Source organism: Mastigoproctus giganteus, chromosome 7 (assembly GCF_048544385.1).
Source record: "Mastigoproctus giganteus isolate SK-2022 chromosome 7, ASM4854438v1, whole genome shotgun sequence".
NCBI classification, from domain to species: Eukaryota; Metazoa; Arthropoda; class Arachnida; order Uropygi; family Thelyphonidae; genus Mastigoproctus; species Mastigoproctus giganteus.
This window is the reverse complement of record NC_143581.1, coordinates 35,464,226-35,484,423: the sequence shown is the minus strand read 5'-3', so window position 1 is coordinate 35,484,423 and position 20,198 is coordinate 35,464,226. Positions and strand designations below refer to the sequence as shown.

The window sequence follows — 20,198 nt, the reverse complement described above, 5'->3', positions numbered from 1 at the left end:
GATCCCTCACTTAAAGGTGTTTCAAAGTTACTTCACTATATGCCTGGGAAACAGCATCCTACATTTAACTTCACTGCATTGAAATATCTTTTATTTGAACTGTACTTCTATTTTAGTTAATGTTCAATGAAAGGGATCCCCTTCACTGGACATTAAGATAACATTTTTTACATAAGGATAAAATAAACAATTAAAAATTAAGGTTAAAAAAATTACATTGAGAAGGTCACCTAAATGAAGTGAGTTGGTAGTACATTTATTGGTAGAACCTGCCCTTGGAAATCTGTGTTCATTTGTAGGTTGGCAAAAGGACAGACAGAAATCAATTCTACCTGCCTGAGTGACTAGACGAGGCCTTGCCATATTAAGAGTTGAAAAGTCTGGATCTGTACTCATTCTGAGTTCTGCATCATCTGGAGACTCCTGAATCAGAGTAAAGTCCATAAGTTTCTGGTGACCTTAGCCCTGGCATTGTATCAATGTGAGGAACTGGCCTTAGAGAAGGCATGTTGGGATAATCTACTTTATGCTTGGATTTCCCAGAAAAACCAGAAATATTGGTAACAATATTTCTGGTTTTTCTGGGAAATCCAATCATTTATGTGGTCTTGAGGTTCCCGCCATATCACTGGAACAGCAAAAGGCATTGATTTATGGTTCCTCTTAAGCCAGCCTATTAATGTCCTTGAACATGAGCTGCAGGAAATCTTTTGGGGCCTGTACTTTATCTTGATCTCCGACCTCACATCCAAAATAGAATTGATAGGCTTTTCTCACAAGTTGTGACAGTGGCTTCTGCTGCAATTTTAATACCACTTCTCCACAAATGTAGCAAAAGCTATCAGGCTTATTTTGACAAGAATGCGACATATTTCACACACAGTTGAGGTACACGCACATAAGAACACAATTAAGATTTCTATTTCTAATTTAAACACAGTTCATATACACTTATGCACACAATATTGGTTTACAAACACTAAGTCACTAAAACACTTGTTCACTTTGTTTACTACTCACTGTGTGAACAGGGGCGAACTTTGGCCTAGGCAGACTAGGCAACTGCCGAGGGCCCATAATTTTTTAGGGCCCATAAAACGGTTTTATTATACATTTTTTTGTTATTTTATTTGAAATAAATTTATAATGTTCCGCTTGTTTCACGCCAATCAATCAAAGCATCTTTGCACACCGTACTATCTGGTGAATCATCGGGTATAACGTGGCCGGCACAGTATACACAATGATTCACCAGTTAGCACTAGTTGTACATTGATTAAACAGGTTTAGTTACTTAATCAATGCCTCTGTTGTACATTGGTATGAACTATTTGATTTAAGTTGGCAACTTCAATAATAGAGTTCAAATGTTTTATTCTGTATGTGTAAACATAACGAGTTGTTGAACAATTTTTAGTAAATTTTATGTGAATTTCAAGTAAACAACTTCATCAGCTTTCCGGATTTGCGGTTTTTGAAGTACTCTAAATGTAAATGTATTTAATTTGACCCAGTTGATGCCACAGTTATCATCTTTGACAGTCCAATTCAAGATTACATTTTACTTTATTTATTTAATTTTCTTTCAGTGTATAAGCATTTAAGTGGAAGTATGAAACTTTTTAGCTTTCAACATAATACAAGACTTGTATTTTTATATTTAGTAATATAAGACCTTTTTTTAACCCATTCGTGTCCTCCATTACAATTTCTGAAAGGTGGCAACCCTAGGTGGGGCCCGAAATGAGAATCTTGCCTAGGGTCCTATTTTAACTTAGTCTGCCACTGTGTGTGTGAAACACATACACTTTTTGAAATACGAAAATGCTTGTTTGGTGCGGAACCCACTCGTATATACACCAGTACAGAAGTTTATAGAAGGCTCACAATGATTCTAGAGAACTCCGTCAAAATTTCTATAACCTTCCAGAAACATCCCGACCTTTCTTCCACATGTAACAATACTCTAGAACATTGTAAAAAGCTTCCGAATATTCTAAAAAGCAAAAATTAAAAAAAATAAATATATAAAATAGATGGAAAAGGTGATAAAAACCAACTACAGTCTTGGTTTTCAGTCATTAACCTACGATATTTGAAAACTGAGGGTGATGAGAACTTTTTAAATACATATTTCCTACGAGAATCTGTCAAAATTATTTCAGGGAGGAAATTAATGCCGACAAGTGTAATTGCTTAAGCATTGACTTCTGCTGCCATTACTTTGTATCGATAAGAACATTCGAATTGCCACTGTTATAGTATTGGGTGTGGTGGGGGAATTGTGGTATTTTAATTGTAGCAAATAGGTGGCTGGAAAGTTCGAATCACATAGGTTAGCATTAATTAGATAAATTTATTATCTATTTAATTACTTAAAACTTACAAATGTAACAGTATGGCATAATACATATAACTTAAAGTTGATATGAAATATATATAATATAAACTTGATAGGAGATACGAAATACATAAACATTAAACTCGATATTGCAATATATATATATTTAATAATGTAAACTTCATAGCATAATTGGTGCATTACTGCATTAGGTATATAAGTTTAGGGTAGTATTTTTAATTATATTGAATTTGAATGGAAATCACGTATCTGACCAGAGCAGCAGAGTAAATGGCTTAAGGTAGTGGGAATGCTGTGACTTGGGGGAGAACTGGGGGGGCAGAGTTGTACTCTGAGCCATGGTCTCATGAAATGTATTGTTTGTTTGATGTTTGTGGACTTTCTGAAACAGAACATGATATTGCCAAGGGGGATATCTTTCTGTGTGCTCGATGTAAAGAGTGTCAGGATATTAGGTACCAATCAGTGCTGTTATGGGCCTTTATGAGAGCTTGAAGAACAGGATGCCCTTGAAGGATTTAAATTGGGAGCCCATCAAGCTCTCAGCACTTCAATGCCAGAGCTTGCGCTTCATCATCAGGCAACACAGGGGCAAGCCCCCAAGGCAGAATGCATTGGTCCCACAGGAGCTAGTTGTAGTCGGTGACACTATTGTCAGGGAAAGGGGAAATATATTATGCAAAATGGAGAGGTGGAATAGGACCAGGGTATATGATGAGAGCCTTGTCAATCAATTCAGCCCTGGAGAAATTGTACAAGGCTCATGTGGTAAAATTTTTCTCAGTGTGGTTTGTGCTGAGAAAATTCTGTGCTTGTTAATAGGAGAGACTAATTCTATAAGGATGGAATACACTTAAACAGAAAGGGCACAAGAATATTTGCTTATGCTATTGAGGCAGTGATAAGTGGGTCAGAAAACTGCTATCTTGGGGGGGGGGTATACACAGACTAAGAGATTAACTACAGGCAGATGTTTGTTTGTTATTTGGTTTTTAGGAGCATTAGCAACTAAGGCCATATTGCTCCGGGGATATGCGGTGGTCATTCCCTGACCTTTCCGCATCTTCCGTATTTGGTGGTGACGGGCTCAAACCCCGGTCTAATCAAGAAGCATGTGATACGCACTACTGCTCCTTCCCACCTGGCTACAGAGGCGCCCAACCAGGGAGTAATTGGGCAGTCAGATATGAAGTTTTCTAAGCAGTGCAAAAAGCCTGCAAGAGAGTAGCTCATGGTGTCCTGTGAATGATATACAGGAATTTTGCTAGCAGGGATAAGGAGATTATTGTCCCCTTGTATAAGGCAATCATCAGGCCACACCTTCAGTACTGTATACAGCTCTTGAGACTATATTTTAGGAAAGGTGTAGAGCTGCTGGAATGAGTATAGAGAAGGGCAATGAGATTGATGAGTAAAACAAAGGGTTGGTGTTACCATTACCATTACCATTGAGCAAGCTCATTGGTAATGGGATTCTTGCTCAGATTACTCTCCTGAGGGGGCACAAATTCAAATTGGGGAAACATAATTGTAGAATAGATGTGCGGAAATTCGTCTTTGGCCAGAGGATGGTTGATAATTGGAACGAACTTCCATCTGTTGTAGTGGAGGTCAGCAACTTAAATAAGTTCAAGGCAGAACTAGACAAACATTTGGAGTGAATGGATGGGTGAAACGTGAAGGGTTGGTTTTTTTTTTTTTTTTTTTTGGCTGATGCTATATATGCATCATATGCTCTACTAATGCTAATATCTAATTAATCACCACTTTTGTTAAATGATTCCCCTTTCATCTATGGCCCCAATGTGGTCTGAAGATAGGATTCAGTAGGAATCCTGAAATGTTCCGCAATTGCGGAGTGGTCAGTGTCACCAAGGCAAATTGATCTGTCATGTTCTGCAAGGTGGTCTTGAAGGCCAGAGAAGAATGCCTGGCTTGTGAACCTTAGGTAGGACATAAAACTGCCGAAGTTGGCAACCTGTGGCATGCAGTAGCCACCGAGTCGATGTAGAAAATTTCCCAGATTTGTACCATGCGTAGACTAGTTTGTTGACGTTCGACTCTAGGCATCCCAAGAGTTTGATAGGTGGATCAGTCACAGACTTGTAAACATTGGGGTCCTGTAGGAGGGCGAGAGCTTTCTCCAGATACACTGACTGGTCTATTATGACAGTGTGGCGTCCCTTGTCGGAGTATATGGAGAAAGCTCACACCCTCCTACAGGACCCCAATGTTTACAAGCCTGTGACCGATCCACTTATCAAAGTCTTGGGATGCCTAGAGTCAAATGTCAACAAACTAGTCTGTGTATGGTACAAATCTGGGAAAATTTCTGCATCAACTCTGTGGCTACTTCATGCCACAGGTTGCCAACTTCCACAGTTTTATGGCTTATCTAAGGTTCACAAGCCAGGTTCCTCTCCGGCCTATTGTGTCCTACTGCAACATGCCTACATATCAGTTGTCTAAGTACATCGCGCGACTCCTTACATCTCTAGCCGGAAATACTGTCCACACTGTCACCAATAGCGACGAATTCATTCGCCTTATTTAAGAACTTTGAATTCCTGACAGCAAGATTATGTTGTGTCTCTGTTTACATCGATTCCAGTCCAACAGGTCATTAACTGCACCAAGTAACTTCTGGAGAATGACTCAAACCTACTGAGCAGAACAGCGCTATCAACAGAGGACATCCGTACTGCCCTCAACCTATGCTTGTCAGGCAGTGTCATTACCTTCGGGGATTCCCTGTTTAAACAGGTACACGGTACAGCTATGGGTGCCCCTGTCAGCTCCGTCGTGGCCAACATCGTCATGGAGAAATTAAAGGAACAGATATTCTTGAGCCCGCCTAGACCTATTACAAAGTGGTGCAGATATCTCAATGACATCTTCACCGTCATCCCACATGGTTCAGAGGTAACACTACTAGAATACCTCAATTCTAGTAGTGTTACCAATGTGGTGCGGGCAGTTTACCAACTACAGATCTGGCCACATCCTTGTCATCTCAATAGCACCACATGCACTATTCTCCAGAGCTTGGAGCCCCAAGATTTCCAGAGTAAAAACTGACCTGGTGAATTGTGGTTATCTAACCCATATATTAGACAAGTGCAAGAGCTTATGACCCGCCTGAGGCCATGATCCCACACGACAATATGCCTACCGCCTATATTCCCTACTATCTGGGCTTCTCGGGACCATATCTCGAAAATCCTCCAGGAATACTGCATAAAATGCACACAATTACCTGGTAGGGGCTTACATTCTCTGGTTTCCAACATGAAAACTCCAATCGCCAATCTTTTGCACAGCAGAGTGGTATGCCACGTAACTCACAAAGATTGTGGCAGTTGCTGTATAGGGGAGAGCTCGAGATGCCTTCAAGACCACCTTGCAGAGAATGACAGATCAATTCTGCCTTGGTGACACTAACCACTCTGCAATCGCAAAACATTTCTGGTCGACCCACCATGACCTTAATCCTAAATGCGATTACAAAGTGATCAACCAATCCCGACACTTCTGCCATCACCTTGGCTGGAATCGCTGAGCATATCATGCAATTCAAAAACCTTGAATTGTTGCAAGGGCACAAGGCCACACCCTATCTTGGAATCAACAGTCTTGAAGCTTGATAAATGCTGGCAGCAAACCCACACAAGTCCGTGTACCAACAATGAACACCAATCTAGTAGATGAATGTCAATCTCATGGTCATGTAAGCATCAGAGCATGCACAGCTCTTATATCTATTGAAATTTTATCTATAGCTTCCATATTCTGTTATAATCTGTATATGTTTGCTGATGAAGGGGTCCATTTTTTCTGAAAGATTCATTCTTTGTCATTAAAATTCTAATTATTGGATATATACTGTATTATTTCTTCTTTAAGTCATGGAATCCAGTACCACAGGCCCATTTGCATTTATAATGCACTAACTTCCTGGTTCCCCCCACCTCTTCAACAGCAATTCCCTACTGCATACAAAAGTATCTATTAAAATTAACTATAAAACATACTGTGTTATAGTTGTATACTCTCTTTCTCTCTTTTTACAGTATGCAGAGAGTGTCTTATACTTAATTAATGAGCTTTCACTGCAATTAACTGCAGCATTTATGAACAATGTACCTTTTAATATCAGGGAGTTTATATTTTGGCATAACTTTGCACTACATTATTGTGAGATACTGTCTTTAAAATACTTTGTTAAAAGTTTATTTATTAATAAATAACGTTTTCATACCTTATCAAGAACATCTGCACGATTTGTAGAGGCCAACATAATCACTCCTTCTTTTGTTGCCATACCTGAATCAATATCCAAGAATTAAAAACAGTAAATAAACCAAGTTACTGAAATGAAATGAGTTTAGATTAAACATTAGTGGCTGCCAGCTGGTATCTGCATTACATATTTGCATTACATTAGCCTCCAGCTAGCATTTACTTTCAATAGCTGGTAAAGTTATTGAGTAGAATATCCTGTAAAATTCATACGCTTTACTACATTTAATATCAATCATGGACTTTTTTGTTCGCACTGAAGGCCGAGGCCAAACATTTGTCCTTAAGACTTGAGTGTATATTCAACTTAGAGAAGACAAATACCATTATCCATGGTTTTGCCATAAGTGGTTAATATCTTTTTAAACAGTATATCACTATTGAAAAGGAGAATCTGCTATATATTTAAAAATTTAAGGACTTCTGGGACAGAAATGTACAGAAGGCATTTCAAAGCTTACTGACTTATTATTAGTTAGCCTCTATCCTTTTGTTGACATACCTGAATCACAGCCTAAGAATTAAAAATAGTAAATATAAACAAAATTATTGAAATGAAAACAAACTAGATTAAGCATCAACAGTTTTCAGCTGGTATTTTATCTCATGTCTGTATGACATTAAAATAGCAACCACTTCCCAGCTGATGAGAAGCAACTCCTGGCAGTCTCAGATTTTTAAATGCATAGCATCATTTAAAATAAATATAATGCATTTTTAAATATATTGTTTTTAATGTTTAAATGTTTATTTAAAACATTGAATACATTTTTAATATATGCCAACAATTAACGATTATACTTTAAGTCTCACTATAGACATTATAGTGAGACAAGCACTGTCTGAATTTACTGAAGTTAATTATATAGCGATAGCTTAATAAATTGGTGTATTAAAAATAAGATATTTTTAATACACCGATGAGCCAAAGCATTATAACCAGCGAGTTGTTATGCAAATCGAAGCAACTGCAGATGAACTACAGCACATACGCGGGTAGGGACACGGTATAAAAAACACCTGATACTGAGCTCGGTAAACAGTGTTACTCCTGATCTTCAGATGAGAAAGGCAGTGGACTTAAGCAAGTTTGATAAAGGCCAAATTGTAATGGTCAGATGACTGGGTTAGAGCATATCCGAAATGGCACGGCTGGTGAGATGCTCATGGTCAGCCGTGGTTAGTAGCTATTGAAAGTGGTTCGAAGAGGGGAAACCCATGAACCGCCGGCAAGGTGTTGGACAACCATGGCTCATCGATGCTCGAGTTGAGTGAAGGCTCTCCTGGATGGTACATGGCAACAGAAGAGCGACTTTTTCACAACTCGTCAGTAATTGGAATGCTGGTGACAGGAGTAATGAGTCACAATACACAGTACATCAAACCCTGCTGAAAATGGGGCTGCATAGCTGCAGGCCACTCTGAGTGCCCATGCTAACCATAGTTCACTGGCAACAGCACTTACAATGGGCACTCAAGCATCGAAACTGGACCTTGAGTGATTGGAAGGTCGTCTGGTCTGATGAATCGCATTTCCTGTTGCACCAAGTGGACGGCTGGGTACATGTGCATTGTTTACTTGGGTAAGTGATGGTGCCTAGATCCACCGTGAAACAAAAACAAGCTGGTGGTGGCAGTGTAATGCTTTGGGCAATGTTCTGCTGGGATACCCTGGGTCCAGCCATCCACGTACCGGGCACTCTGATGTCTACCACCCACCTAAACATCATTGCTGACCAGGTACACCCTTTTGTGGCAACGGTCTTCCCCTCTAGCAGTGCTGTCTTTCAGCAGGATAATGCGGCATGCCACACTGCCTGCACTGTTTGAGACTGGTTTGTGGAACATGAGGAAGACTTCCAGGTATTGCCCTGGCTTCCAAATTCCCCAGACATCAATCCCATCGAGCAGCTGTGGTTTGTGTTGGAACAGCAACTCTGATCTGCGACGTCTCAACCACTGACTTTACAGGAGTTAAAGGATCTGCTGGTTACGTGTTGGTACTAGATACCACAAGACACATTTAGAAATCTTGTAGTATCCATGCCTCACCGGATATGAGTTGTTTTGGCTGCACGTGGAGGACCAACATCATATTAGGTAGGTGGTCTTAATGTTTTGGCTCATTGGTGTATAATTAATTTTTTAAATACATTAAAAACAATACATTTTTAAATGTATTGTTTTCAATACAATTAAAGGTAATGTTATACAGTTTAAAAAGGTATTGGCAACTTAGGCAGACCTATATTTGTCTCTAAGAGAACATAAGCCTAAGCCTTAAGGTCAAATAATCAGCCTCGATCTTCAGTAGAAGCAAAAAGACCTCAATGATCAATATTGAATGTAGTAAAGATATGATTTTTTTTTGATTTTGACTACTGCACTGAAATATTCTGTGTTCTTTGATTTTGATGAAGTTTACAATATGCAAAGAAATTGTCATCTATCGTGATTACGAAGTATGCACAGCAGGATTCTAAAATTACGCAGTAGTATCTAATTACAATTATGGTTATTCTATTGCACTCATGAAATTAATACAAAGAAATTTTTGTGAATAATCACAACAGCAGAAAAATCATGTTTTCCTATTTATAAAGCTTCCTTTGCAACAGTTTCTATGGTAGCCCTTGATATTACTTTGTGGTTGCTGAAAAGCATCTTTTCATCCTGTTATTTCAAAGAAACAATGAAATAAAAGGATATATTACTTGGTAAGCTTTCCGAATAGCAACAATAAATCCAGGAAATGCCTAATCTAGAATACTTGAATATAATTATTGATATGTTCTAGATTGTGGTATGTTCTGTTATAAAAGTATGTATTTATAGGAGCTTTTATTGTAATAAATGCTACATGCACATTATTTCTTGCACACATCAGATTTATAAATTAAAATTCTATTATGTATTCATAACAGTTAAATTACAATATATATATTGATTAGACTTCGACATCGATCAAGTACTGTAAAAGGAAAACTTATTTTCTCTGACAAAGCTAATCTCACAATTAAAGCACTGAATCTTATATACAGGCAACACCCGCTTAACGCTGATAATTCGTTCTGTAAAAAACAGAGCGCTAAGTGAATCCATGCTAAGCGAGCGCCACATTCCCATAAGTTAACGTGTATTTGTTAGTTACAGTCAGTGCCATAGGATATTTCCTAATCAATAATAAACAGTAGTGAAAAGATGCACAAATTTCGGTCAAAATATTTAATATTCAAATATTTGTATGTAATGTAGAATATAAAATATTCTACATTACATACGTATATAATTATGTGGTAACTACTTATGTATCAAAATTAAACTTAAAATTCCAATTTAAATCATGAATTTAATTGATCTAAATTGATTTTCATTTATTTAAATTGATGAATTTAATCATGAAAAATGTGTCACTTTTGGGTTGTACTTTAGCCTTCTTCCTGGTAAATTAAAAGGTGTTTTAATTTTAAATCCCCTGCAGCATTACCACCCAACAATAAAGTCAACCGATCCTTTGCCGCTTTGAAAGCTGGCATGTTTTTTTCTTCTTTCAATATGAAACTTCTTTTAGGCATTCGTTTCCAAAAAAAGTCCTTCATCTATGCTAAAAACTTGTTGAGAAATATAACACATAATACCCCTCTTCAATAATTTTAACCAAGTTTTCAGCTCCTTGATCTGCACTTGCGGTTTCTCCCTGGATTTTTAATCTATTCAACCAGTCCTTACTAGTTTTAAATGGTTCCACATTTTTTTTTTTTTAGGTTGAGTTTTCTTCAGATCATCATATAGGCTAATCTCTTTTTTTTTTTCTTTTTTTTTTTTTATAATATTTAACTTAACTGAATTCTGCATTGGATATTATCTTCAGTAAAATTAGTTAAAGTCTCTCCATTTCAATCCTAATAGCTGGCTTAGCCCTAGTTGCTTGCAGTGGAACAGCTGTCTTTCCTGCTGCTAAAATTAATTCTTTATTTTTTATAATTGTACTTACAGTTAAACTTGCCAGTCCTAAATTATGGCACACATCTGCTTGTTGTTGATCAGAATTGATTCGCTTCAAAACGTCTAATTTAATGTTCAAATTCAGTCTTTTTCTTACATTTCTAGTCATCGTACTGCGTCCAGACATTGTTGCTTTTTCATTCTTATCCGCCATTATTAACTCTTCGAAAATGTAACTGCGTTGGTTGCAATAATTATGATACAATGTTCGAGTAAACTGTCCGTTACGCACGATGTCTAATACTGTACTGAGTGATGGCTAGACTTCGGATAAATGCATATAACACAACTATTACAAGCAATATACTTGATAATTTTTTAAAATGTTGATCTCGGAACTACATAACAAGTCATTGTACTGAAATTAAATTAGCTTGCCATAAAATTTCACTGAGTGTGGGAAAATTTCTCAAGTCGGTGTGGGAAACGTTTTAATGCTGTTTTGCTATTTATTTTCAAGCTATCAACTCCATCAAATGAAACGATTTCGTTAAATATGCCAAAAATGCAATCTATAAAAGAACGTTATAGTGATTTGTGACAGATACGGGTAATAGTCAGATATGGGTTATAATATAAAAACAGCATTATAGCGAATCAGCATAAAGAGAACCACATTATAACGAGGGCTTGCTGTATACTACTTCACTCAAAATCTTATGAGTGGGTATTTAAAGTGTATAAATATAACAAAGTTTTCCACCAGACAGCTGGGCACACCTTTTATTACAACTGTGTACAACCCTGGCAATGGTTTCTGACAAACCCAAATAGTATGGAAGTATAATAGTATAGTATAAGCTTGAATCATTCATCCCTGCCAATCTGAAATCAATCTAAAACCTTTGGCTAGATTATTTATTACTTTATTCTCTTGTCTTCTTTCACTGGTACCAGTGCAGTGAGACCAGACCGTGTATTACCGTTCTCACAAGAGTTTCCCCAGACTGTATTTATGCTGCCTGGAGCGAATTTTTTAAGGATTTGTAAGTTTGTAAAAATTTAAAAACTATGCAAATAAATCCTTTTAAATATTAATTTTTTTCCTATTTTTAATTCATAGTCAAACATTAGAGCAGGATTGATGTCATAAATAAAATCAAAATTGAAAATAAAATATATAAAATAAATTTACATATACTTGATCCCATACATATTTCTACATAGAATTTAGCATTAGTAGAGGCATATCATACAAGAAAGCAAGCTTATGCAGCATCAGCCAAAAAAAAAACACAGAAGGAAAGAAAGAAAAAAAAAAAAAAAAAACGCTCTCATTTCACCCCTCCGTTCATTCCAAAAAATACCTGTTCAGCTCAGCCTTAAATTTATTTAGGCTATCAACTTCCACAACAAAGGAAGGAAGTCTGTTCCACCAACCAACCAACTACCCGCAGGCTAAAGGCAAACTTCCGCACATCTATCCTAAATCTATCTTTCCTCTATTTGAATTTATGCCCTCTCAGGCGATTATTCTGAGCAAGAGGAAGAATCCCATCAGCATTGAGCATGCTCAAACCATTCAACAACTATGCCAACCTTCGTATCATCTGCAAACTTGGACATTAAGCTTAATATACCATCATCAATTTCATTTATAAATACAGAAAACAACAATGGACCCAACACTGAACCCTGAGTGACTCCACTAATAACATTAGTCCACAATGAGCAGTGACCATTGATTACCACTCTGTCCTCTCCCACTCAACTACCCCTTTATTCATAGCAGCAATTTGCCTCCAATGCCACACTGCTCCAATTTGTTCAGCAGTCTTCCATGCGCAACAGTATCAAAAGCCTTTCTAAGATCCAAATATATAATATCAAAGTTATTCCCTGCATCCAGTTCCTTTGTAACCACATCATAGTATTCAATCAAATTGGTCAGGCAAGACTTTCCCTTAACAAAACCATGCTGTGTCTGAGCTATAACTGAAGTCTTGTCTAGATGATCCTGCAGTGTTTCTTTAACCAGTGCCTCCATTAATTTTCCTGGAACAGAAATTAAACTAACATGTCTGTAATTACTTGTGTCGCCCTTTGATCCTCCTTTGTGAATTGGGGTCATATTTGCACATCTACAGTATATGGGTATCTCCCCTGAGTCCCATAATTATGGCTACGGGTTTACTTACTTCCTTTGCTGCCTCCTTTAATATAACTGGATAGATCCCATCCACCCCAGGTGCCTTTCTTGTGTTTATCTTCAACAATTTCTCCTCCACTTTACTCTCAGTTATTACAAGATTATCTACCTTCTGCCAGAGTTGAATACACCCTGGCATTCCCCTTGCTGAATAACTCCTCATGTGTAAATGTCGATGCAAAAATACCCATTTAGTTTGCTAGCTACCTGAGCAGGATCATCAAGAGTTGAACCATCGATATCAAGTGGATCAATCTGATTCATCCCCTTTCTTCTAGAGTTTACATAAGTAAAGAACTCTGCTGTTTTTCTTTGCATCGTTTGCCAAAGATTTCTCATAATCTGCCTTTGCCTGCCTAACCTCCTTTGTGACTTGGTTACAGACCAGCTTATATCTATCATAGACCTATATGTCACGTGTTAATTTATATGTATCCCATGCATTTTTTTCTCTGCCATGTGTCTCATTAGTTCATCTGACATCCATTTAGGCCTAAACCTTGAACAATATTTCTTATTTGTTATGTAAAGCCTAGTAGCTTCCAAGATAAGTTCTTTGAATGCTTCCCATTTTGAATTTGATGTTGGTAACATCATCAGTTGGCACCACTGTATAGAATTTAAATACTGTCTCAGACCATTGTAGTCACCTTTACGAAAGCAATAACCCTTCCCTTTACCCCTGATGGTAGTTACCTCTTTGACTAAATCCCACTTCAGCACACTGTGATCACTGCCACCTAGTGGTTCCTTTATCTGCAGATTCTTAATGCATGAAGAATCACTGCTGATAATCAAATCAAGAGTATTACTCCCTCTAGTTGCCTCCTGAACATGCTGATGTAGAAAACAATCATCCAATAAATCCACAAAAGCCCTGCTAGTGTGTGAGTAACCAGCCCCCAAATTCCAGTCAATATCTGGGAAATTAAAATCCCCCATTATAAGACACTCTGATTTACTGGCCCACTCTATTTCCCTGTACATTTTTTTTATTATACTCATCAGAGTCATTAGGCCTATAGCACACTCCCACTCTCAATTTTAATCTCCCAATGCTTATTTCACACCAAACTGACTCGGCGCTGCACTGTCCAGCGATGTCGACTGGCTTCTCTTCCTTGGATTTTGTGTGTAAAATTCAACGAAGTGAAGCATCCATTTTCACATCTCCAGTCCATGGGTACCTCCCTTGAGTCCAAAGAAACTCTCATAATTATGGCTAAGGGTTGGGTTTGGTTTAGTTTTTAATGGCACATTGGCAGCTGTGGCCATAATGCGCCAAATCAAAAATAAAACTAATACAAAAATATTGGTCAGCCTTAGAACAGGCTACCCTGTCAAAAAGGTAAAAAGGATACTATGGTTATAGGTTATATAAAAGGTATAAAATATAAACTTAAATCTTTGTGTATATATTGATCAAGTGTAAAAAATTAAAAACGTCAGACATGTTGTCTCTGTCACCTAAAATCTGACTGAGTGTAAATGGTTCAGCCAGATTATTAAAAGTTCTAGAAAAAGATTGTCTAAAGACAGGACATTCAATAACTCCCATATAGCTGAAGGAAGGAGAGAAGGGGAGCAGATAGAAAGATCAATGGCAGAAAACGTACGGGTAGGCATGTGGAAGAAAGTGCTTGTTCCCACATTGAGAAGGGAGAGGTCATTGTCAGTGAGGATACGCTCTATGACTCGACCCCTTCCGTTAATGTTAATACTACCCCACAGAGTGTTATATCCATTAAAATCCCCAAGAAATAATAAGGGGGAGGCAATTGCATGACGAGATCATCAAGGTCTTCCTGGAGGATGTCAATACCAGGTGGTAAATAAAGAGAGCAAACAGTAAATAAAAACCCCACTTTAAGGCGAATTGCTACAGCCTCTACGTTGGTTGTAAGTTGCAAAGGCTGAAAGGGAATATGGCTGCTCACGAGGATCGCAACTCCTCCATGAGCAGGACTGTCCCCAATTCTGTCCTTACGAATGATCGTAATGTTACATATGGTGGGGTCATCATTTGCCTTTAAATAGGTTTCCTGTACACAAAAGCACGATGGCATGTACTTTTGCAGAAAAGTACAAGCCATCATGCATAAAGTACTGTAGGATTTTAGTCATTATTTTGGCTTGGTGGGTCCATCAGGCGGCTTCCGAGGTGCTGAGGGCTTACTTTTATCAGTCTCGGATTTGTCTTTTTTGGGGAAGAAAGGGCACTGTCCTGTATCCATCTCTTCCTCCGTAAACAGTTCCAAGACTGAATCGTCATGTACCTCCTTGGTTTCGACATCCATTTTTTCTTGTCCTGGCATGGGCTCTTGATTTTTTTGCACTGTTACTTTAGTGCTCGCTTTTGATAGTGCTTGAGCACTGCGAGGTACCGATATTGGAGTGGCAGCTGACTGAGATTTCTGTGCTGGTTTTACTGAACTTAATAGATAGCGGGTGATAGGTGTGAATGACTCTTTTGGTGGCACAGTCATATCCGTTTGGGTGCCAATCGAGCATTTATTGGATACCTTTTCGGCGTATGTTGCTTTACCGCTACTTACTGGTTTAACTGCTTTCCTGGCCTCTTGGTATGAGATGTTAAGTTCTACCTTTAGTCATCATATTTCCTTTTCTTCCTTCCACTGCTGGCAAGCTCTTGAATATGCAGGGTGTTCTCCATTGCAGTTAATACATGCAGCTTTTGTAGCTGAACATCCAGTTATTTCGTGGTCCTTTGCACCACATCGAGCGCATGCAAGGGAACCACGACAGGCCATTTGCGAGTGTCCATATTTCTGGCATTTGAAACACCGTAAAGGGTTCAGAACATATGGACGCACTGGGCAGTTTATGTAGCCAGCTTTAATCTCATCAGGAGATTTAGGTGAATTGAATGTCAGGATAATGTTTCTGGTTTTAACCAGTTTCCCATCCCTACGCGCATTAAATCTCTTGACAGCAATAACTCCCTGTGACTTCAATTCCAAGCAGATTTCCTCCTCGGTAACGTCGAGAAGGTCCCACTCTGAAATTACACCTCTCGATGATTTTAGTGTTCTCTGTGGTGTCACTGTTATAGGGATTCCTCCGATTGATGTTACTCGGAGTAGATGTTCAGATTGCCTGTCATTTTTAGCTTCAATCAAGAGATCCCCAGAACGGAGCCTCTTAATTGACTTGGGTGAACCGGCCAACCCATCTAACCCTTTCTGTATAAAGAAAGGCGACATTTTACCAATCGGTTTTTCGTTGGTGGAGTGCATAATTAAGAACCGTGAGATAGGCCCTGATGGTAGTTCAGTTCGCTGCCTCTTTGTAGCAATAGTGCTGTCTGTGTCGTCATCTATATTTTCAGATAGGGACTGAGTTGGGGTCCATGAAGAGATAAGTTTATCAGGATTCATAAATTTTGAAATGGTTCGGTGCCCGGGCTCCCCACACACCACGGAGCCCAAAGGGACGCCCACCACCCGGCATGCAATAAATGCACTCGGGAGTGGAACGCCAGGGCTACCCAGACACCATACCCGCACCGCCACCAGCCTGAATCCTGTCCCTCGGACCATGGGGGTAGAGGCATGGCATTGATACGGTTGACCCTCCCAGGCGAGCCTACTAGCCGATTGATCCTAGCCGGGCCTTCCAGGACCACCCATCTTGTCGAAGCAGGGGCCAAAGTGGTGTATTGAAGCTGGGCCCCTCAACCACCAGGATCCCCCTTTCTGAATTTCCACGGGTCGCAGCACACGGCAAACACGCCGGATTCCACTGATGTTAGCCTGGAACCTGGGCTGTGGGCGTTGGATACCAGTGATGCTAGTCTGGAAATCCAGCAGCATCACTGGGAGGGCCCCTCACCATGTACAGGTGCCCACGTCGAGTGGAATATGGCTAAGGGATTGCTTACTTCTTTTGCTGCCTCCTTTAATATAACTGGATTGATCCCATCTACCCTGGGTGCCTTTTTTATGTTTATCTTCAACAATTTATCCTCCACTTTCCTCCCAGTTATTACAAAATCCTCTAGCCCAGGAGTGGCCTACTTAATGTGATGCGATCTACTTTTTTCCTTCAAAAAGCACCGCAATCTACCATTTCAAAAATTTCATTGCACAAGGTGCACAAATTGAGGGATGACTGCATATTTAAAATTTGCCGTGATCGAACGAAATTAAACCCGCTATCATATCGCGATCCACTTGTTGGCCACCACTGCTCTAGCTCATTGCCAGAGTTTGGTTCACTTCTGGCATTCCCCTCCCTGAATAATTCCTCATGTGTGAATGTAGATGCAAAATACTCATTTAGTTTGTTAGCCACCTGAACAGGATCATCAATAGTTGAACCATCGATATTCAATGGACCAATCTGATTCATCTGCTTCCTTCTAGAGTTTACATACATAAAGAACTCTTTACTGTTTTTCTTTGTATCCTTTGCCAAAGATTTCTCATAATCTGCCTTTGCCTGCCTAACTTCCTTTGTGACTTGGTTACAGACCAGCTTATATCTATTGTAAGCTTCCGTGTCACATGTCGCCCATTAATTTATATGTATCCCATGCATTTTTATTCTCTGCCCCATGTCTCATTAGTTCATCCGACATCCATTTAGGCCTAAACCTCGAACAATATTTCTTAGTTGGTATGTAAAGCCTAGTAGCTTCCAAGATAAATTCTTTGATTGCTTCTCATTTTGAATTTGCTGTTGGTAGCATCATCAGTTGGTACCACTGTATAGAATTTAAATACTGTCTCAGCCCATCGTAGTCACCTTTACGAAAGCAATAACCCTTCCCTTTACCCCTGATGGTTGTTACCTCTTTGAGTAAATCCCACTTCAGCACACTGTGATCACTGCCACCTAGTGGTTCCTTTATCTGCAGATTCTTAATGCCTGAAGAATCACTACTGATAATCACATCAAGAGTATTACTCCCTCTAGTTGCCTCCCGAACATGCTGATGTAGAAAACAGTCATCCAATAAATCCACAAAAGCCTTGCTAGTGTGCGAGTGACCAACCCACAAATTCCAGTCAATATTTGGGAAATTAAAATCCCCCATTATAAGACTCGCTGATTTACTGGCCCACTCTATTTCCCTGTACAGTGTCTTATTATACTCATTAGAGTCATTAGGCCTATAACACACTCCAACTCTCAATTTTGATCTCCCAATGCTTATGTCACACCAAACTGAACCAACACTGCACTGCCCAGCGATGTCGACTGGCTTCACTTTCTTGGATTTTATGTTTTTCTTAACTAATAGCATAACCCATCCTCCCTTCCTATGCTGTCTATCCTTCCTGTACACATTGCACTCCCCAAATTCCAGTTCTGCATTCCTTATATCTGTGTGACACCACATCTTTGATATCCCAACAATATCTGCCTTTGATGTTTTGAGCAATACCTCAAATTCATCAAATTTACTTACCAAACTCCTAGCATTGGTGTATATGCAAGTATACATGCACCTGTTCCTATTCTTAGCTACCCTCACACAACCTATGTGTTTACTTGTACAGCAATGACTCCCAGCAGTCTCTGAAATAGCTTGCATCTTGTTTTCCAGGCTGCTGCTGCTGCTCATTCCAATAGAACCATTGCAAGAATCACTATCACCTCTGCCAGTGGCTACTGTTAATCTATTAGTCCTTGTATCCCCTCAAGCTAGCAGTTTTCCAACCCACCTAACACTGACTCGATAGCATCAGCAAATATTCTTGCACCTTTTCTATTTAAGTGTATCCCATCTCTGTAGAAGCAGTCTCTCCTGTTAACACGTGTAGACCAGGCTGAAAAAAATTCTACCCCTTGAGCCTTGCACAATCTTTCCAGGACTGAATTGATCGACAAGACTCTCATCATATACTCCCTCCTATTGTGTCTGGGCAGAATTGCAGACACTTTCAAATTCAATCCTAATTCATGGCTTTTTTTCAACAGTGACCTGTACTTGTTAAGTAATTCCGCCGGTCTCCTACTCTATGTCATTATTGCCAACGTGTACAACAATATCAACTGTCATCAACCTTTCCCCTGGCAGACATACCCTAGTCCTGTTTCACCTATCCTTCTTACATACCATGTTCCCCATTTTCCTGACAATAGAGTTACCAACAACTACTAGTTCCTGTGGGACTAGCGCATTCTGCCTTGGGGGTTGCCGCTGTGTTGCGTGATGATCAAGTGCAAGCTCGGGCATTGATGTGGGCAGCTGTTTAGTTTAGTTTAGTATATTTTTAGTATTAGTTTTTTTGTTGCTTAATAATAATAATAATAATATTCTTTAAGAATAAATTAAAGAATATTATTATTATTCAGTTGAAGAGCAATCAGTATGATATTTATAATATGAAAAAAAAAAAAAAAAAAATTTTTTATATTACTACTTTCAAGAAAAATCTACACAAGAATTTTCAGAAATCAGAAAATTTAACTTCACAACAGAGTACTATCCAGAAAAGAGTATGTGCATAATAGAATTTCAGTACTCATAAGAATATATTAGAAAATAAGTTAATATCTTTTTTTTTTTTTTGTTAAATAGCTTAGTCACTGAACTGTTTTTAAAAAAAATTTGCTTTCATACAAACGTGAGTCACTTTCCTTTCTTGAGAATTTAATAAAATATGATATTATATACTTGGATCTTAGAAAGGCTTTTGATACTGTTGCACATGGAAGACTGCTACACAAATTGGAGCAGTGTGACATTGGAGGCAAATTGCTGCTATGGATAAAGGGGTGGTTGAGGGGGAGAAGACAGAGAGTGGTAATCAATGGACACTGCTCATCGTGGACTAATGTTATTAGTGGAGTCCCTCAGGGCTCAGTGTTGGGTCCATTATTGTTTTCTGTATTTATAAATGATATTGATGATGGTATATCAAGCTTAATGTCCAAGTTTGCAGATGATACAAAGGTTGGCAGGGTTGTCAAGGACACTACTGACACTATGCTGCTGCAAAAGGATCTGGAAAGGTTGAGCAGATGGGTTGAGAGGTGGCAAATGAAGTTTAACATTGACAAATGTAAAGTACTACACATGGGAAACAGCAACCCCAGAGCAATGTATCAACTCTGTGGTACTACACTGACAGTGGTAGAGAATGAAAGGGACTTGGGGGTGATTGTGCAGGCAGATATGAAGTTCTCTGAGCAGTCCAGACGAGCTGCAAGAGTAGCTCATGGAGTATTGTCAATGATATACAGGAATTTTTCCAGCAGGGATAAGGAGGTGATTATTCCATTGTATAAGGCAATGGTCAGGCCACACCTAGAGTACTGTATACAGGTCTGGAGGCCTCATTTCAAGAAGGATGTAGAGCTGCTGGAACGAGTACAGAGAAGGGCAACAAGATTAGTGAATGGAACAAAGGG

General features: G+C 38.9%; 1 protein-coding gene across 4 annotated transcripts in view; it reads right to left on the bottom strand.

Moving 5' to 3' along the window:
- The window catches only part of Spg7 (SPG7 matrix AAA peptidase subunit, paraplegin), a 300,063-nt gene that overhangs the window by 109,985 nt on the left and 169,880 nt on the right, over positions 1 to 20,198 (bottom strand). For all 4 annotated transcript variants that reach the window (XM_090377613.1, XM_090377614.1, XM_090377612.1 and 1 more), the window contains one exon: positions 6,621 to 6,685. In XM_090377613.1, coding sequence (XP_090233739.1) covers positions 6,621 to 6,685 — 65 coding nt within the window. The remainder of the gene's footprint in view (positions 1 to 6,620; positions 6,686 to 20,198) is intronic.